The following is a 17,155-nucleotide window of genomic DNA, read 5'->3' on the forward strand; positions in this document are numbered from 1 at the left end:
ATAATAATAATAATTGGATGACTTGTATAGCGCCGTTTTTGTGCAAAATCACCTCAAGGGCGCTGTAGTTAGGAGTAATTTAATTATTAATTAATTATTCTGAATTATTCCTTTATTTTCATGGGCGATTACCGTCGCGGCCGGCCCTTTAAATTCAGATATTCAAAATAAATTCGTAAAAATGCGATATATTTCTGCGTAAATCGAGATTTCACCGCCGATTTCCATCACGGCCGGCCCTTTAAATTCAGATATTCGAAATAAATTCTTAAAAAATACGGTATATTTCCGCGTAAATCGAGATTTCGCTGCCGATTTCCATCGCAGCGGGCCATTTGACATTCAAATATTCTAAATAAATTCGTAAAAATGCGATATATTTACGCTTAAATCGAAATTTCGTGGGCCGAGTTTCATCGTGGCCGACCCTTTAAAATCAGATATTTGATGTAAATTCATAAAACTACGACATATTTCCATGTAAAACGTATTTTCTCGGCCCTTTAAACTCGGATATTCGAAATAAATTGGAAAAAATACGACATTCTAGTGTAAATTGATTCAGATTTACAAAATACGTAAAAAAAACTTTTTTCGTCGTTTTACCGCCACGGCTGTCTTTTAGATTCAGATTTACAAAATTTTATGATTTATTTTCGCATAAATCGAATTTTTTCGAATTACACAAAAAAAAATTTCGTGCGCGGACAAAAATAAATTTCGAATTAAAAAACGATTTTGTATGAAAAAAAATTTCTGTGGATATTTTTTTGGCGAAAATTTCGAATTACATGTTTTTTTGAATTATCGGGGTTCGAATTAACGGGGTTCTACTGTATTAGACTGCTGGATCAATGTATTCGTATATGAATGGATCTTCCTCTCCTGCTTCATTCTTCTTCCGGCTCTTCCTTGGTTTAACTCTAATTTCCATTGGGCTACCCACTTGGTCCTTACCTTCGCTGTCTTATCATTTGACATTCTTTCAGTGTAGAAAACCCATCTAGGTCTTTGGGACCTTTAAAATATTACAATGGTTTCTACTCAATTAATGTTTTGAGTTAACGTTTTGGATAGTTAATTCCATAAGAGACCTGTATTAAAGTTGGTGTTTTTTCAGGTCCAGCAAGGTACACCAGCAGCCGCCTCCACAGCAGCTGCCTCACCACCAGCAGCAGCAACAACAGCACCACCCGCAACAGCAGCAGCACCACCCGCAACAGCACCACCCGCAGCACCCCTCGCAGCACCAGCACCACTACAGGTACACCACTACACATGCCACCATTCCTCTAGTCATGCGGTGAAAGCATTAACCTGCAAATGTTTGGTGCATGTCCCCATATTCACAATACAGATCTTGACAAATGTACAATGTGGCCACAGACCAGTAAAGATGGGAATTATAAGGGTTATGTTAAAGAATTGATAAAATTTTGTGTAATTTACAATTTTTTTTGTAAACATATCTGTATAACTTCAGTAATTTGTATTAACCCATTGCGTTCCAACATGTGCCATGTCAAGTTTACGTCAGATGTTATTCTTTACCTGACCTATCGACCTGACAAACAATACTAAAATTTCAAAAAAATACAAATATTTACAACGCCTTATGGACAAATTTATACTTTGATATAAGTTTTTTAGACTTCTTTTTGTAACTAATTTATTATTAAAGTCCAACATGATTCCTTAACAATGCAGTTACCGATGGGTTATATTTCCCTGAAGCCAGTAATAACTGACTGTGGTTCAATTGTCTCTTTTTAAAAGACACATTTGGTATACCTCAAGGTCCCTTTCAAAGGCCTACTTGTTCAACACTAACTAAAACATGGCAAAGCTTGAGTCGAGTTAATAAGGAATCTTAGTGGGAAACTGTGTACCTAAATGAGATCTAAGACTAGAAAAAAGTAAACACTGCCTGTATTTTTATTTATTTATTCATTGAATTTCGAATCCTATTTTCTGTGGCTGTCATAACATGTTTGTCAATCCCAGCGATATGGTGCAATTGAATAACTGTATTTTCTTTGTGTTACAAAGATTACCGACGTGCAGTGCACGCGATGAACTGTATGAACAGGCGCCGCCAGAGCAGGCAGTGCTCCAGATGAACTGGCAAGTGGCTAACACAGGTTCTATCAAATAGTAAACCAATAACCGGTGTGTGGGCTAGCGCTAATTCTTGTTTCTTTCCAGGGTGGGTGCGGACAAGAAGGAGACCACTCAGCTGAGCCCGGTGAAGAAGCGCGTGAAGGAAGGCACCCCGCCCAACAGGCGAAACAATCATCACAACAGTCACTGGCCAGAACAAGCCCCGTAAGGAACATTCCTAGCAAACAAGGACTATATAATAATAAAACACTCATTTCTCAATAGATTATAAGTTTGTTACATATTTTTACTTTATTTTTTTTTTAAAGGGCGGAGACGGGTTACCCGTAGTTCCCGTGAGCGCTTAGGCCATAGACCCTTTGTGCTATCTCCCATTTCCTTGCTAGTTCGTCAGCCCGCTCGTTGCCCTCAATACCTTTATGTCTTTGGTACCCAGATTAGGATTATTTCCATTCCATCACCAGTTTGGAGTCCCATCGGTTACTTCCCAGTGCCATTAGGGCCGCCTGGCTATCAGAACATATGCTTATGTTCTTATTCCTGTACCCGATATGTATATTCTCCTGTGCGCAGGCCAAGATGGCTTCCATCTCAGCTTGAAACACAGTACAGTGTGTTCCTAGAGGTATACTGAGTTCCCTCTTGGATCCCTGCAGACAGACTCCGGCCCCTGTTCCCTCCTCCATCTTGGACCCATCTGTGAACCAGATTAGTTCCTATTTGGAGGTAGGACCTGGAACTGTGTCCCATTCCTCCCTTGTGGGGTAGATCACCCCAAACTGCCGTCTGAAGAAGTATTCGGCTTGTTTGTCGGGCTAATTGCCATCAGTCTTGTTCCAATCTCTGTATGACTGTTTTTGGGCAGCTCACCTCTCCATTGACCTTTGCATTGTAGCCTGTAGGCTGCCGCCATCGCCGCCCCCTCTATTTCTAGGTTTAGTGGGGGTAGGTTCAGGAGCACTCCCATGGCTAGTATTGGAGTGGTTCGCATAGCTCCCGTAATTCCTCTGCATGCGAGTCCCGGTGTGTGATTGAGTGTGACCATCACTGTTTTCAGTGTTGTTCTCCTCCACCAGGGCTGCATGCATGATCCTTGGTTTTACAACGGCTGTGTACAGCCATTGCATCATTTTAGGATTGAGTCCCCACGTTCTGCTGCAGATCCGCCTAGTTGCCCACATTAGCGAACATGCCTTTCTGCCCACAGATTCCACCTGGTTTTTCCAGCTCAGTTTGGCATCTATGATGACTCATATTTTTACTAATTTTCGTCTAAATATTGTTGGGGTTATGACTCTCCGAAAAATAAAAATTACCACCGTTTATTGGTGTGCGCTTCGACCGACAAAAATTTTCGCCTAGGCGCTATTTCCGTGTATCTGTGAAAGTTATGATTAATATTCCATTCCCTTCACCCACATCACATACCTATATCACATATTTCCGTGTATCTGTGAAAGTTATGATTAATATTCCATTCCCTTCACCCACATCACATACCTATATCACATATTTCCGTGTATCTGTGAAAGTTATGATTAATATTCCATTCCCTTCACCCACATCACATACCTACCCCTATTGAGAACACCATAGAAAAAATTTCGCCTGCGGTGATTTTTGAATCTGTTTATGAATATAATAATTCTTATTCCACTACCTTTATCCACACCGCATACCAACCTCAAAGGAAGAAAGTTATTTTCCACCCCATGTCATAGTTCCACAGCGCTCCGAAATCATTGAGGAATTGGGACTAATATGCGGTATTCGCAATTCTTTTCGTATTTTTTTTTTCTGTATCTATGTAGTATATATCTATATATATATATTTGACCTTTTCAATGCAAAATAATATTTTGGGTCCCTTCACTTAAAACGGCCCTGTTCTTCGGGTACACGTAAGCTTGTATGTAAATATTTCTATGTAGTTGGTTGTGACTACTTCTTTGTTTCTTCCCTGTGAGCTCTTTAAAAAATTTAAGCTGCCCCCCCCTCCCTAGCTTGGAGGCATGCGACAATAATATTCAAAGAGAACTTGAAGTTTTCCTTGCAAATTGTACCTGCTGGTTAGTATTAATTTTTTATATTAAGCACATTTTATATTTCCAGATCTGGCAGAAAGCCCCCGTCGGTGTCTGGCTGGGATGGAGGGTGCTCCAGGCCACAGCACGGTGCCCCGCCGGCCCCTCTGCTGGCAGCCGCAGGAGCCCCCCCCGCTCCCCTTCTCCAGGGCCAGCAGCAGACCATCACCATTCACGACGACACCCCCTCGCCCACCTTCTCCGTCATCACCATCTCCGATTCAGAAGATGAGGCCACAGTTAAGGCCAAGCCTCTGCCGCAGCAAGGTTAGTTCCACACTCATGCTGGTGTACCTCATGATGAAAAAATCTGGATGGCAGAAAATACTCAAGAATGCTTCATGTCTTTCATTGACGCAATAATACTGGGAGAGTTCTGGCCGCTCTGGAGTCATGAATGGTCTTGGTCTTTCATATGGTGGGAGATCAGAGGGGAACATCTAGGTTAGTGAGCCAGTCTAGGGCCTCAAGTATCGTCTTGTGGACCTCATCCATCTCACCGGGGAATGAATGCAGCGGACATTTGTTGACCACATGCTCGGTGGTCTGCTCTGCACCACCTGTGCATCATGGGTATAGCGGCTGTGGGAGGACCGTCTCAGAGTTTACAAGGCAGTGAGAAACCAGACTGTCACTCAGTGGGGTGGTGCACGAGATGGGCATTTCTCAAGTCGGCTGATTCCCCACAGCTCTTCTGGAGTGAGAGGTATTTGGAGTAGCCTCTCTCCTTCCATCCAGAAGAGTTTAATAATGATATTAATAGTGTGTTGCTAATATGGCGTCTGAGGTAATAATCGTTATTGTAAGACTAACATCTACATATTTTAAACGACATTAAACAGCTGATATTAACCCCCTAGCCTGTTAACTGCTGGCTCAAATTACTCTTACTAAATGAAAGCTCAAATCAAACAAAATTAATATCACGAAATCAACTCAAAATGTGTGAGATTCATCAGTTTTCCGTGAGTTTCTGGACTCGGTGCATTATAAATTACATTTAACAAGATCGAGATATTGGATAAAAGATACATAAGTAAGCTCACAAAGTGAACAGATGAGCCCTGTTCATGTTGAGAGTTGTGAATACCATTTTTTTGTTAGGCGTGTTCGAGATGGATTTCGGCTAGTAGAGTTAGGGGCACAGCTATTAGGTATTTTTACATGTAGCCAGAAGTGGCCTCAGTTCAATTAATATTGGAATAACCTGTAAATCATCATATAATGCTATAAATCTTCTAAAAACAATAATGCTATTCGTAATGTACATATAGCCGGCAGTGAATGCAGCGGAGGAAACTGCATGGCCAATGGTCCCGTGGAACAAGCTTCGCCTCGCTCCAAGCCCGCTCCGTTGCACCACCACCAGCAGCAACAGCATCAGCATCAGCACCAGCAACAGCAGCAGCAACAACTGCAGCAGCAGCAGCAGCAGCAGCAGCAGCAGCAACAGCATCAGCAACAACAACAGCAGCAACAGCAGCAGCAGCATCAGCAGCAACAGCATCAGCAGCAACAGCATCAGCAACATCAGCAGCAACAGCATCAGCAACAACAGCAGCAACAGCAGGCTCAGCCTCAGCAACAGCAGGGGAATCTTCAACACCACCAGCAGTCACATCAGCAGAATCACTACCATCATCACACTTCACAGGTAAGAATTTTGAACAGTCTAGAAATATATTTTTTCTTATTTAACCAGTCAGCTGGTTTTCGCTCACATCTGAGTAACATTTTTATGACCATGCTCGAAACTCGCTCAAATGTGAGTGCTCTAATATCATCCATGCTGGAATATTTTTGCAATGCAGTTTTATCCTTTATGCTATGAAAACTGTATAGAGGACCAAATCAGAATCGCTTGCGCAAATAACACTGTAGTTGCTACTTTTTATTTCATGAATGTAGTCTCTAGAAAAGATTTTATATATGCTTGTCAAAATTAATTTTTGTTCTGCAGCAAAAACTAAAAATATATTTGAATTTTCTCAGGAGTATAAGGGCAATTCTCTTTTTAATAAAATTTATTTTAAGTCCCGGAATTAAAAATAAAGTGTCAAAATGTAGTTTTGTTAGCAGCTGTCAGACAAATTTCTGTTTTTGGAGCGCCATGTGTTTTTATTTATTTGTACAATATTAGCTCTAAATGTGTAATCTGTGCGGTTCTAAAGATTAATTCAGTTAGAGTAATCCACAACAAAGAAACAGATTTAATTGTTATTATTCTGGAACAATTTTTAGCCTGTTATTTTTGATTGAAAAATGTAATGTTGCCGTGAAAAAAAACATTTTGATACTTTTGGTAAGTATATTCTAAAATTTAATAAGTATGAATGTTAATATGTAATGTTATGTGTTATGTCTTATTTTAAACCTTATTTCTAGTTCTTTTGCTAACTATAATAACATGTTCGTAAATATCCTGATTTCACGACAGGGCAAGTCTATCAATTTGGGTGTCTATGGTGTTACCTAATAATTTTTAGTTAAATTAATATTTACACATTGAAAATTACCAAACCACGACACACATTTTTGAGATACTGTAAATTTAAAAGCTTAAATATTTTATCCAGATTATAATCATTATAATACAGTTTTAAAGTTTATGTAATGATAATGTTAAAAAACTGTCTGTCATTAAAATTGTACCACCTACATGTAAAAGCCCTCTGGGCGTTAAATAAATCTCATAGAAATCGTTGTCTCCCATACCGTCATAGTTAGAAATATGTACTAGGTCTAAAGAGAAAACACCAAGCTTTATATTGAAATAAAGAAGTTAACCACAGAATAATAAAAATGTAAACCACTGTAACCAAAGGTTCCGGCCTCAATTTGAGAATTCTTTAACATTTAAATTTAGTTACAGTTTTTCAGTGTGTGTGGGTTGGTGACTTTTTCCTGAACGGCGACGATATTATATCCATAAATTTTAAATCTATTATTCATCTCCCAGACGATAAAGCATGAACCGTGCGGCCAGGTGTCTTGCAGCCATTCTTCAGCGGCCCCCCAGTCCGGCTCTGGCAATAATAGCAGCCACAGTAATGCTAGCAACAACAGCAACGGCCACGGCAACCACAGTAACAACGGTGGCGGCAACAGCCAGCAAGTCAACAACAACAGTGGCGGCGGCAACAGCAGCCACAATGGTGGTGGATCCTCACAGCAGGCGCAACCGCAGCAGCAGATTCAGCAACAGCCGCTCCAGCAGCAGCACCAGAAGAAGCGGCTTCTCGCCATGGCGCAGTCCGAGTGTCAAGCCAAGCAGGAGCCACCTTCAAACGACTATGTGATTACGCCACAGGTGAGATTTCGACATCGAGTCTAATGTTTTATCTCGACTCCCATACTTTTTTTTTGTATTAGGCAATTCACCCTAAAAAGAGTGCTTTGTGGCGTTAGAGTTAAGATATATGCTTAAACTATTGTGGATTGTCTATAAGAGGACAAGACATATCATATACCAGCAGAGATGTGCTTTATTTCAAATAAATCCATTTCAAATGGAAATGCAAAATGCAAAATGGGTATTTTCCATTTTGCATTTTAAATGCTTTTCTAAAAACCATTTTGCATTTTGCATTTTAAATGCTTTTCTCAATGCATTTTCCATTTTAAATGCTTTTTGCAACATTCTTCCTACTATCTCCTCTCATCTTTTTTTCATAAGCCCCAAATATCAGTCGGTCCTCAACCTCGCTACGAGAGATAATTTACATTTGTCAAGTTGCTCCCTGGTAGGAGCCCTGGCAATTGAGTGATACCATTACAAAAAATACTGATTCAAACACTGAACATGGGGCCATGACGCTGTAATATTAAATGTTAGATAGCAGTTTCTATGTTTTTACGTTGGCAACATTAGTCCTGCGCAAATTTTTTGTGGTTTCATAATCTGTAGTCGTGGTGTTTTTGGATTTACCATCATGTAATATGTTTGTTCTAAATTGATGTCCATTATTAAATGACAAAATTGTTTCAAAACTCTAATTATTTTGATTGTTTGACCTGAGAAACCATTTTGCATTTTCAATGCATTTTGCATTTGAAATGCTTTTCTAAAAACCATTTTGCATTTTGCATTTTCAAATGGAAAAGTTTTGACCCATTTCCATTTTGCATTTCAAATGGTTTTGGGTACCCATTTTGCACATCTCTGTATACCAGTCATTCAAATCTATAAACTTATATAAAATTGAATATAAGCGAGAGTTTTTGAGGGACAGCAAATACGGAATACTAAGGGGAGACTGGTGGGTGATTTTAATAAGTAAACGATACATGCCTTTCAGAGAAGACATGGTCAAGAGTCTCTACCTTCACACCTCATTGGCAGAATGAACATTCGAGTACCCGAATTTTAAACAAATAAGCTACAATAGAACAATGGCCAATTCTCATTCTCGAGATACAGGAAGTAAATCTTTTTGTTTTGTTTTTTTGCCGTGGAAACAGGGTTTACTTGGAATATGATTTTTTATTCCAGCATAGAAAGATCCAGTTCGAGTGTTCATATCTGTCCAATTTTCTTCCCAGGAACGATACATGTTGGATTTAAGAATAGAGAAGACGTCATAGATAGGAATTCTAAAATCTAAAGGAATAGAACCAGAGACTGTTCCAAGTTTAGCTAGAGAATCAGCTTTCTCGTTACCCTCAATTCCTAGATGGCCAGGCACCCAAACCAATATTGTCTCAAACTTAAATTGAGGATGTTTTTAATATTACAAATAACAACGAACGATATTAGAGGAAATTTTTAATACTGCACTTAGAGAGTCAGTGCACAGTAAGGATCGAAGAATATTACGGAGCTGGATAAAGAGGAGCCAGTTAGAATGAGATGGATATGAAATAAAAGAGGGCATTTCTTTACATCTAGAAACTGAAGGAGGGGCAATCTTATCAGAAAAACCTATAATAAGTTCTTCTGGAATATCTTTGGTACGCTGCGGAGCAAAAGAAAATGATTATCCCTTGTTCAGTTCTTTGGACATTAACAATTAATGGAGCGGAAGAGGACAAGGAATAAGTTAGTTCAGTACTTTTAGTTTCTGGTATTATGGGATCCTTACGAATTCCCTTAGAGTTTGAGGTTTCATTGGATTGAGAAAGAGATTTCATTTTGGGTGGTACATCAAGACAAAGCGATGGTCTTCGTTTTCTGGAAGGGAGTGTTGTAGAAACATGACTAGCATCAGATGCATGGCCATCTGCAATATTAAATATGGACTCGGGGTCAGTAGGACAATTTTCGTCTTCCTCCATTTTTATAAATTAATCAACCAAAAAAATTTAAATAATTCAGTCTATTTGATTGACGACTGCACACACGAATTTATTGAAAATTAAATAAAACAAACAAATAATCAAAAAGAAAAATGTAATAATAAATTCTTATCTGTATGAAGTCCGCATCCGCAGTACATCAACACAGAGCATGACTATATCCACTTCCGTGGTTCGATGACTAATCTCAAACATACTTATTCTTTGTGTGTGTACACGGTGTTTCACATTCATACCGAGAAACTTTACGTAAATTAATCTTGTTTGCACTCTTGTCATTCTTTAACATCTTCACGCATGACGGCGTCACCAATTCAAAAATTTATTTTTACTTCCGCTTTTTACCTTTTATCGAACAATATCAAAAAGGTGTCAAGCTCCATAAATCTTCACAAATGTTTCGTTAGCTATCGAACACTTTCCATTTTTACACAATTCAACTTGAATGAACACAATACCTACATCCGATTTTGAAAGATTTTGACCGATGCTGTTTTGCTACAAATAAATAAAAATTTTCATTGAAAAACACTTATCACTGGTAAGAATTTTTTCATATATTAATGAGACCTTTGTTATTTTAGCGTTGATGTTTTTTGAAGAAAATATTGGTCCAATAATGCATGATGTACACAGAACCCACATCCCTAAACTCTAAAAATAAGTTAAAAAATATATTTACCCAACTGCTCCCAACCGTCTGGAGCCAGTGAGACTATGGTATCCCAAATTTGGTTATGTTGTCAGGCTGAAGGGAATGGGGAGGTGAAGAAGAGGAAGGTGGGGATTTAATATTAAAAAAAAATAAAATTAAAGATGATTTTATTTTATTTTATTCTAGATTTGATAGTTAACACTGGAGAAGAGATTAATACAGTTTCATTTAATGGGCTCCAAAAAAAGTTCATAAATAATATAAACAAAGAGAGACTATCAAATTAGCTCTGCCACAGTCAGCATGCTTCCATGCATATCTCCCTCTGTTTCTATTATCTATGAAGCAGGCGAGTTCTCTTAGGTAATGGGTAAATGGGAGACCATCAGTGTGTATGAGTGTAACTGACTGAGCCTCTCGTTGCAGAGTTCGCAGTCGGTGCGCTCTTCCGGCCAGCAAGACTACCAGTGCGCACACTATGCGCCCATGCACCACACCAAGAGGGACAGTGTAAGCATCCTACCATATCCACCCACCGTAACATCCATCATACCATCCATTATACCAACTCCAGTTCCATGATAAAACAGAACAGACCAACAGAACATTTTCCTGAGTTGTTCTTTGTTTATTCATATAAAACAAACTATTTTATTAATTCCCCAGTCCAAAGGTTTCATAGGCTTGGAACTAATTCAGTTCCATTGATATTTTCAATTATTCCAAACTAAAATTTAAATTTGGAAATTTCTAATATTTTGTTTCCATAATATTATTTTATAAAATTAACTCGTAACTTTTGTAAATTGTTACTTTTTTATGTTAATATTGACCATATTTATACCCAGCTTTTTCTTTTAATGTTGTGTTTTGCTATTTACTCTAAACAAGTATCAACACTGAGCTTCAATATATTATTGTTGCTATTTCTATTATTGTTATGTTACATAATTTTAACGCACTAATGTAATTTTTTAAGTCGCGTTTTTTGAAAATCCCTAAGGGCTTAAATAAATAAATATATAAACCTCACCTGACCCAGTCTTTTATCACATTCTACTTTGTCACTTTTCTGTCAGGTTACCATGAACCCGTCCTAACTGTTGTTGCTCTCACTGATGATTTATTATCTCTGTTTGCAGATGAGCAGCATGCGGGATTATCAGCCTCCCGCCGCACACCTCAAGACCGGCTGGGCCCCCTCCTATAGGTAACTTATCTTTGTAATAATAATAATCTCAATATTCCGACACGTTTAGCAATCTATCACTTATCGTTATATTCACTTCCCGCAATTTTTTGGATCATTATGGCAAGTTTGCAAAAACGTTTTGAGCAATCGTTTGTCATAATGTACAAGGTTTTTATAGAACCTAAAAATATGCTAAATATAGGTGGATTCATTGGCTTTAAACCACAGTAAGCAGTTTATATGTTTCCGTATGAATAATTTGAGGAATGATATTATTTAAATAATATGGTAAATATGATTTAAGATTTTCACAGCCAAAAGTATTTTTGTTATTTGTTTTTGGGGTGTTATGCCGTGTTGCGCTAACTCCTTCTTTAGTCAACGTTGTCCGAAATGTTGGCTAAAAAAAAGGAGTTAGTGCAACACGGCATAACACCCCAAAAACAAATAACAAAAATATGGTAAATGTATATATATACAAGCAATCACTCAAGTGTATATGGATGAGTTTCAGTCTGAATTCTTTCTTAACAGTTTAGTTAACATGAGGTAATCTTTTTCAAGTTTAAGGGCCAGATTATATTAGAATCTCATGCTCGATAACCTTTTGTATTTTCAGCACGTTGCTAAAAAACTGTATTTGAATTCAAGTGCGGATAGAGTGACCTGCTTTCTGAAAACAATGAACACACACAAAGTTTGAAATATTTTTTTATATGATATTTAAAACACCGAATATTTATAATAAAATATATTAAGTCGACAATAACGCAAATGACAATAATCAGTAATGTTATGTTTTTATTTTTATTTGAATCCGTTGGAATGCCCGCTCTCTGCGGGTGATGAATAGTTTACCTTGACCACAGAGGCGAGAGCACCACCTCTTGCGGCGGATAGCAAACTACAGTGTTGATAGTTTTCTTCTTGGCCGACAGATGCGAGAGCAATGACTCCGGCGGTGGATCAACTAACCAAACGTCTGTGATATCAATATTCGTATACGGTGCTAACAGTACAAACAATTTTTTTTTTATTAATTGTAATGAATTGGTGGTTTTTTAGTCTTCTGCTGCAGGAATTTATTTATTTTTTAGTCCGATGTATAACACATCTTCCTTGTTCCAGGACTGGAGGCACTGGTGGAGTAGTGGGCAGCCCCGCGGGGGGAGTGTCCCCGGGCTACGCCCCAGCCCCCGTACCCCACCGAGCCCCCTTGTACGTGGGAGTGGTGCCACCCTCCTACCATTATCATCATGGGTAACAAAACTTATTTTAAACACTTGTATCATAGCATAGCCCACTTCTGTAAATGTTACATTTACATAACAAAAAAGAATAGTTGAAACAACAGAACAGTAAAGAAAAATATCACAAAAACAACCTAACCTAACCTATTCTTTTATCATGTTACAAAAATTTATCGGTTAAAAGTATTTGCATATTTTATAATATAAATGGGACAAGAAGAGTGGCAGTCCAAACTGCTTGGATCTAATGGGACTATGGCCTACTAAATTTGTTGTGAGGTTAAAGGAAGTGGGAAGAGGAAAGAGATGGGCGAAAAGAGAAAGTTGGAAAGTGCATGGCTGATCCCTAAACATAGATAAAGTAATTTCAAAAAACAATTTAATTCTGATGGTGATCTTTCCCACCAGGGCAATATGAAGAGTATCATCCGCCCCGATGTGAGAGACATACAGAAAAACCTTATTCATGTTGTGAGCTTGAAGATGACTTATATTTTCTCATGTTGTTGTGTTGTCCAGTGGTGGAGCTGTGCCACCGCCAGCGCACCAGGCTCGCGCCCCTCCGCCGGCGCACTTGCCCCCGCCGCCGCACCATGGGGGCGCCGCTCCGCCCCACCCACACCACCACCACCCACTGGCCGCGTATGCCTCGCCGCCTGCGCACTACCAGCCGCCACCCCAGCTCTGGTTCACCGACTGACGGCCGGCGCGCGCCTTCCTCTGCCGACTGGACGGCCTGTAGACACACAGTCTAGCAGTCATTCAGTCTAGCTCTGCAGTCAGTCGTCTTGCCGTAACTTACACAGGGAAATGACGTATGGATTGAGTCAGCCGGCTACCCGAGCCGGAGTACATCGACCTCGTCTTTCACGACAGGAGATTACTTGGTGTCCTCCTAATGAGAGATAACATTGACCGTGTCCTTCGTAATGAGAGATTACTTTAACTGTGTCCTCGCTAACGTGAGATAACTTTGATGGTGTCCTTTGTAAAGGGAGATAACATTGACTGTGTCCTTCGTAATGAGAGATTACTTTAACTGTGTCCTCAGTAACGTGAGATAACTTCGACCGCGTCTTTCGTAAAGGAAGATAATTTTGATAGTGTTCTTCATAATGGGAGGTTACTGTACTCTACGTAACGTAAGATAACATCAGCCGTGTCCTTCGCATCAGGAGATAACTTGGTGTCCTTCGTAATGGGAGATAACTTTGATTGTGTCCTACGTAATGTGAGATAACATTGACTGTGTCCTTCGTAATGAAAGTTTCATCAACATGGTGAGGAGAGTCTTGACACATGCTGGCAAGAAGCCGATGTAGAAAACTGAAATCGGCCAGTGCAATACTAGAAGTGAATTACGGACCACCTTGAAGCTCCCCTCGCACTTCAAAGAAACGAAAGAAACAATAAACTTGACTATAATTTTTTTCCGTGACTAGACATTGTACAAATTTAGCAAGTGCATATTGGGCGAGAATTCTCCTGGTTTGATCTACTTAAAGTTTCTACTTATTTTGTGTAAAATCGGTATTATTTTGTATATTTCGTAAATCACGGACGAATAAGAAAAGAGAACTTACGGTGATGGAACTTCTCCATATGACGACATAGTGAAAAGAAAAAAGAAAGTGTAAAGAAAATGTAACAAGAAAAAGGATAGTTGTTTGAAGAATGCTTTTTAATTAACACTTTAAACACCGTGACGGGAGATTGTGCGCGAAAGTTAAAAAATATTTAAATAAAAGTAACGTTATTATGATTTTTCTGCAGAGGATATTTAGTATATATATCCGAGGCTCGGGGGAACAATTCGCTCGTTGGCAGAGGAAGATGCCGTAGTTGAGATTGTTAATATTATTATTATTACGTTGTACATTGTGAAATTACCACTAAACCTTTTGGTAAACTCTTATTATTCTACAAAGTTTATAAGTTAATGATTTATGTATGCATTTCTGCAAACTGAACATGTTTGTCTCTTTATTCATAATATTCAATAAATTAGCTCATTTTTCATATTATGATCATTGTATATTTTGTTTTGGCGTTTTGTTTGTTTATTTTAATGAAATTCCTTTTAATTTTGAATGTTAGAGCATTGCCTAGCTTGTGCGTCGCACCATCACAGATAGTCAAATAATTATGTAGATTTAATTACACAAATACATAATGATGTACTTTGTTGTATATATATTTCATTTTAAATTGTCAGTTTGGCAAAAGCATTTTGCATTTGTCTTGACGAAGACGGTAAACAGTAGACGTTAAACAGTAAACAGTAGACGGTTTACATAAATATTTTGGTTTTAAACAAAGTAATTGTTTCAATTTTATTTAATCATGGCAAGCCACAATGTAACTGCTTCTTGCAAACTTGAAATAATTAATTGCTAATGTTTTTAATTTAATTTTTAAAATGCAAACCAAAGATAGGCATTTTCTTGTATATTTTATGTTCTTCATAATGAACAGTAAGTTTTATTCCAAGTTTACTAATCCCAGAAGTGGTGTCAAATTTTTTGTATACGCAATTGCACTTACTATTTGGCTCTTTTGTATATAACATGTATTGAACAATACTGTCGGTAAATCCTACTGTTAGAGAGGTACATTGGATGAACTAGAATTGTACACAGTGTGTGTATATTTATATATATATATTTGTGTGGATTTATTATTATCCTAAATAATAATATGGACTATAGAATAATCTTACTTTTTTATGTAATCATAGTTTTTGTGTTGTTTGTTAATTGACACATTTTATATGGAATATTGTCTCCTTGTACAGGATTTCCAAGTCGTGCATCAAATAATATTATAATATATTAATTAATTAATTGAAAGTGATTTGATTTTATCATAATATTTTCAAATTGACATAATAACTCTTGTCTAAAGTAGATCATATGAATGAAATGTTTGTATATAGGAATTATTATGAATCGACTTAGAGTATTTTAAAATAAGATTTAATAAAACGATGGCATCAAATTTTGTAAAATTCGGTTTGTTAAAATTTTGAATATTCTTAGTAAAGAAGGTTGCGAGTGTATTAATTGAACTTAACTGCCATATGTATTTAGTTTTGATAAAAACAATACACAAATAGTGATATCTCAGTCACAGTAGCCGCGACGCTCCCAAATATACAACAATCCGTTTCTTAACTTAGTGTTGTAGGTTAACGACACACGGCTAAAGGCTATATATAGTGTTCATTTTCTCATTGGACTGCAAACCACAATTATTATTCAGTACGGCGGGTTGTTGTGTATTAAGAAGTGCGCCACACGACTCGTTAATAATGTAAAAACTGAAAAAAAGTACTTCTGTGATCCGTGTATGTATAGGTTCTAGGTGATCATGTAATTATTGGGATTCATCTTTATGACCTCAGAGCCCAACTGAAAATAACCTCTTTTCTTTTGCCTGTGTCCTTTTTGTTTTAATTGAATCCATTTTATATTATAAGTTTTGCAAATTTGTTATAATAATAATAATGTATTTTGCAGTTTGTCAGTTTTAGTTTTTTTTTTTATTAATTTTAGATTCCTTGATCTTTACGTAGGTAACTACAGTACTACGGTAAAACACAAAAAAAGTACTTTAGCTTTGGTGGTTAGTTAGTTAGTTAGTTAGGTGGAGATATCGCTTTAGTTGGGTTAACTCTAATATTTGTTTTAAAAGTAGGTCATTGTTTGTTGGGGAAGACTTGCTGAACTTCTTGTCTCGGGTTGTGTTGAAGTGTCCCTTGTCAAGTTGTAATACTTGCGGAATGTCAACGTAGTCATTAGTGGTGAGAAGGTTTATAGTTGAATGTTGCTTTACTATTGAATTACAAACAAACCGTGTTCGGTGTTCATTTGTACGCTTCCGATCTCCCGCAGATCTACTAGATACTACACGTCTAGCCTCGCCACGAGGACGAATGCAACGCACAACCTGCTTGGTGTTGGTGTTAACAAACTGTTTTAGAGGTTATGTTAGTTTAGGTGACGTGGCTTGTGCACGGTAAGGACGTGCTTGTCCCGATCCCGTGTGTTGTGGGAGAGAGAGTGTGATATGTATCGCAGTACAGTTGGAGGCTAGACCACCCGCACTCTAAATGCCACCATTCATTCGCCACCAACAACCGGATCGAAAAGCGATTTCATAATATTTCTTTGAGAATAAATCAAATAAATAATTATAAATCTGTACGCGCTCGGTGAATGGTGACGCATTCCTCCAACCTGCCTTACAAAAGGCTGTTGTTGTTTGTGAATAAATAGTTTGATGCATGTCCAGTGAGGTTAGAATTACATAGCGCATGTGTAGCGTTTTGTAGGCCGGATGAGATGTAACCTCGCTGTTTAGGTTGCGCAACATTTGACAAGTCTGTTTGATCAGGAAGATGTTTTATACAATATTTTAAATGAAAGATAAAGTTGGGAATTCAGGGATAACTAGATGCATGCGCATTTATTATATTATTTTAATTAATTATGGTTGTAAATAAAATTCTTATTAACTACTATAATTTGATTTTTTTATTTTATCATTTCTTTTACTT

At 37.8% G+C, this 17,155-nt stretch overlaps 1 protein-coding gene across 4 annotated transcripts in view; it reads left to right on the forward strand.

Annotated features, from left to right (window-relative positions):
* Hipk (Homeodomain interacting protein kinase) overlaps positions 1-13,366 on the forward strand; it is a 177,567-nt gene extending 164,201 nt beyond the window's left edge. For 3 of the 4 annotated variants that reach the window (XM_089644645.1, XM_089644648.1, XM_089644646.1), the window contains 10 exons: positions 1,121-1,264; positions 2,050-2,124; positions 2,206-2,325; positions 4,234-4,472; positions 5,480-5,859; positions 7,165-7,515; positions 10,582-10,665; positions 11,298-11,365; positions 12,476-12,607; positions 13,117-13,366. In XM_089644645.1, coding sequence (XP_089500771.1) covers positions 1,121-1,264; positions 2,050-2,124; positions 2,206-2,325; positions 4,234-4,472; positions 5,480-5,859; positions 7,165-7,515; positions 10,582-10,665; positions 11,298-11,365; positions 12,476-12,607; positions 13,117-13,297 — 1,774 coding nt within the window. In that variant the 3' untranslated portion in view covers positions 13,298-13,366. The remainder of the gene's footprint in view (positions 1-1,120; positions 1,265-2,049; positions 2,125-2,205; positions 2,326-4,233; positions 4,473-5,479; positions 5,860-7,164; positions 7,516-10,581; positions 10,666-11,297; positions 11,366-12,475; positions 12,608-13,116) is intronic. The other variant, XM_089644647.1, reaches the window with a different exon arrangement.
* The last annotated feature ends 3,789 nt before the right edge of the window (positions 13,367-17,155 follow it).

This window comes from Hesperophylax consimilis, chromosome 21 (genome assembly GCF_061612785.1).
Source record: "Hesperophylax consimilis isolate HC1 chromosome 21, BYU_Hcon_1.0, whole genome shotgun sequence".
Lineage (NCBI taxonomy): Eukaryota > Metazoa > Arthropoda > Insecta > Trichoptera > Limnephilidae > Hesperophylax > Hesperophylax consimilis.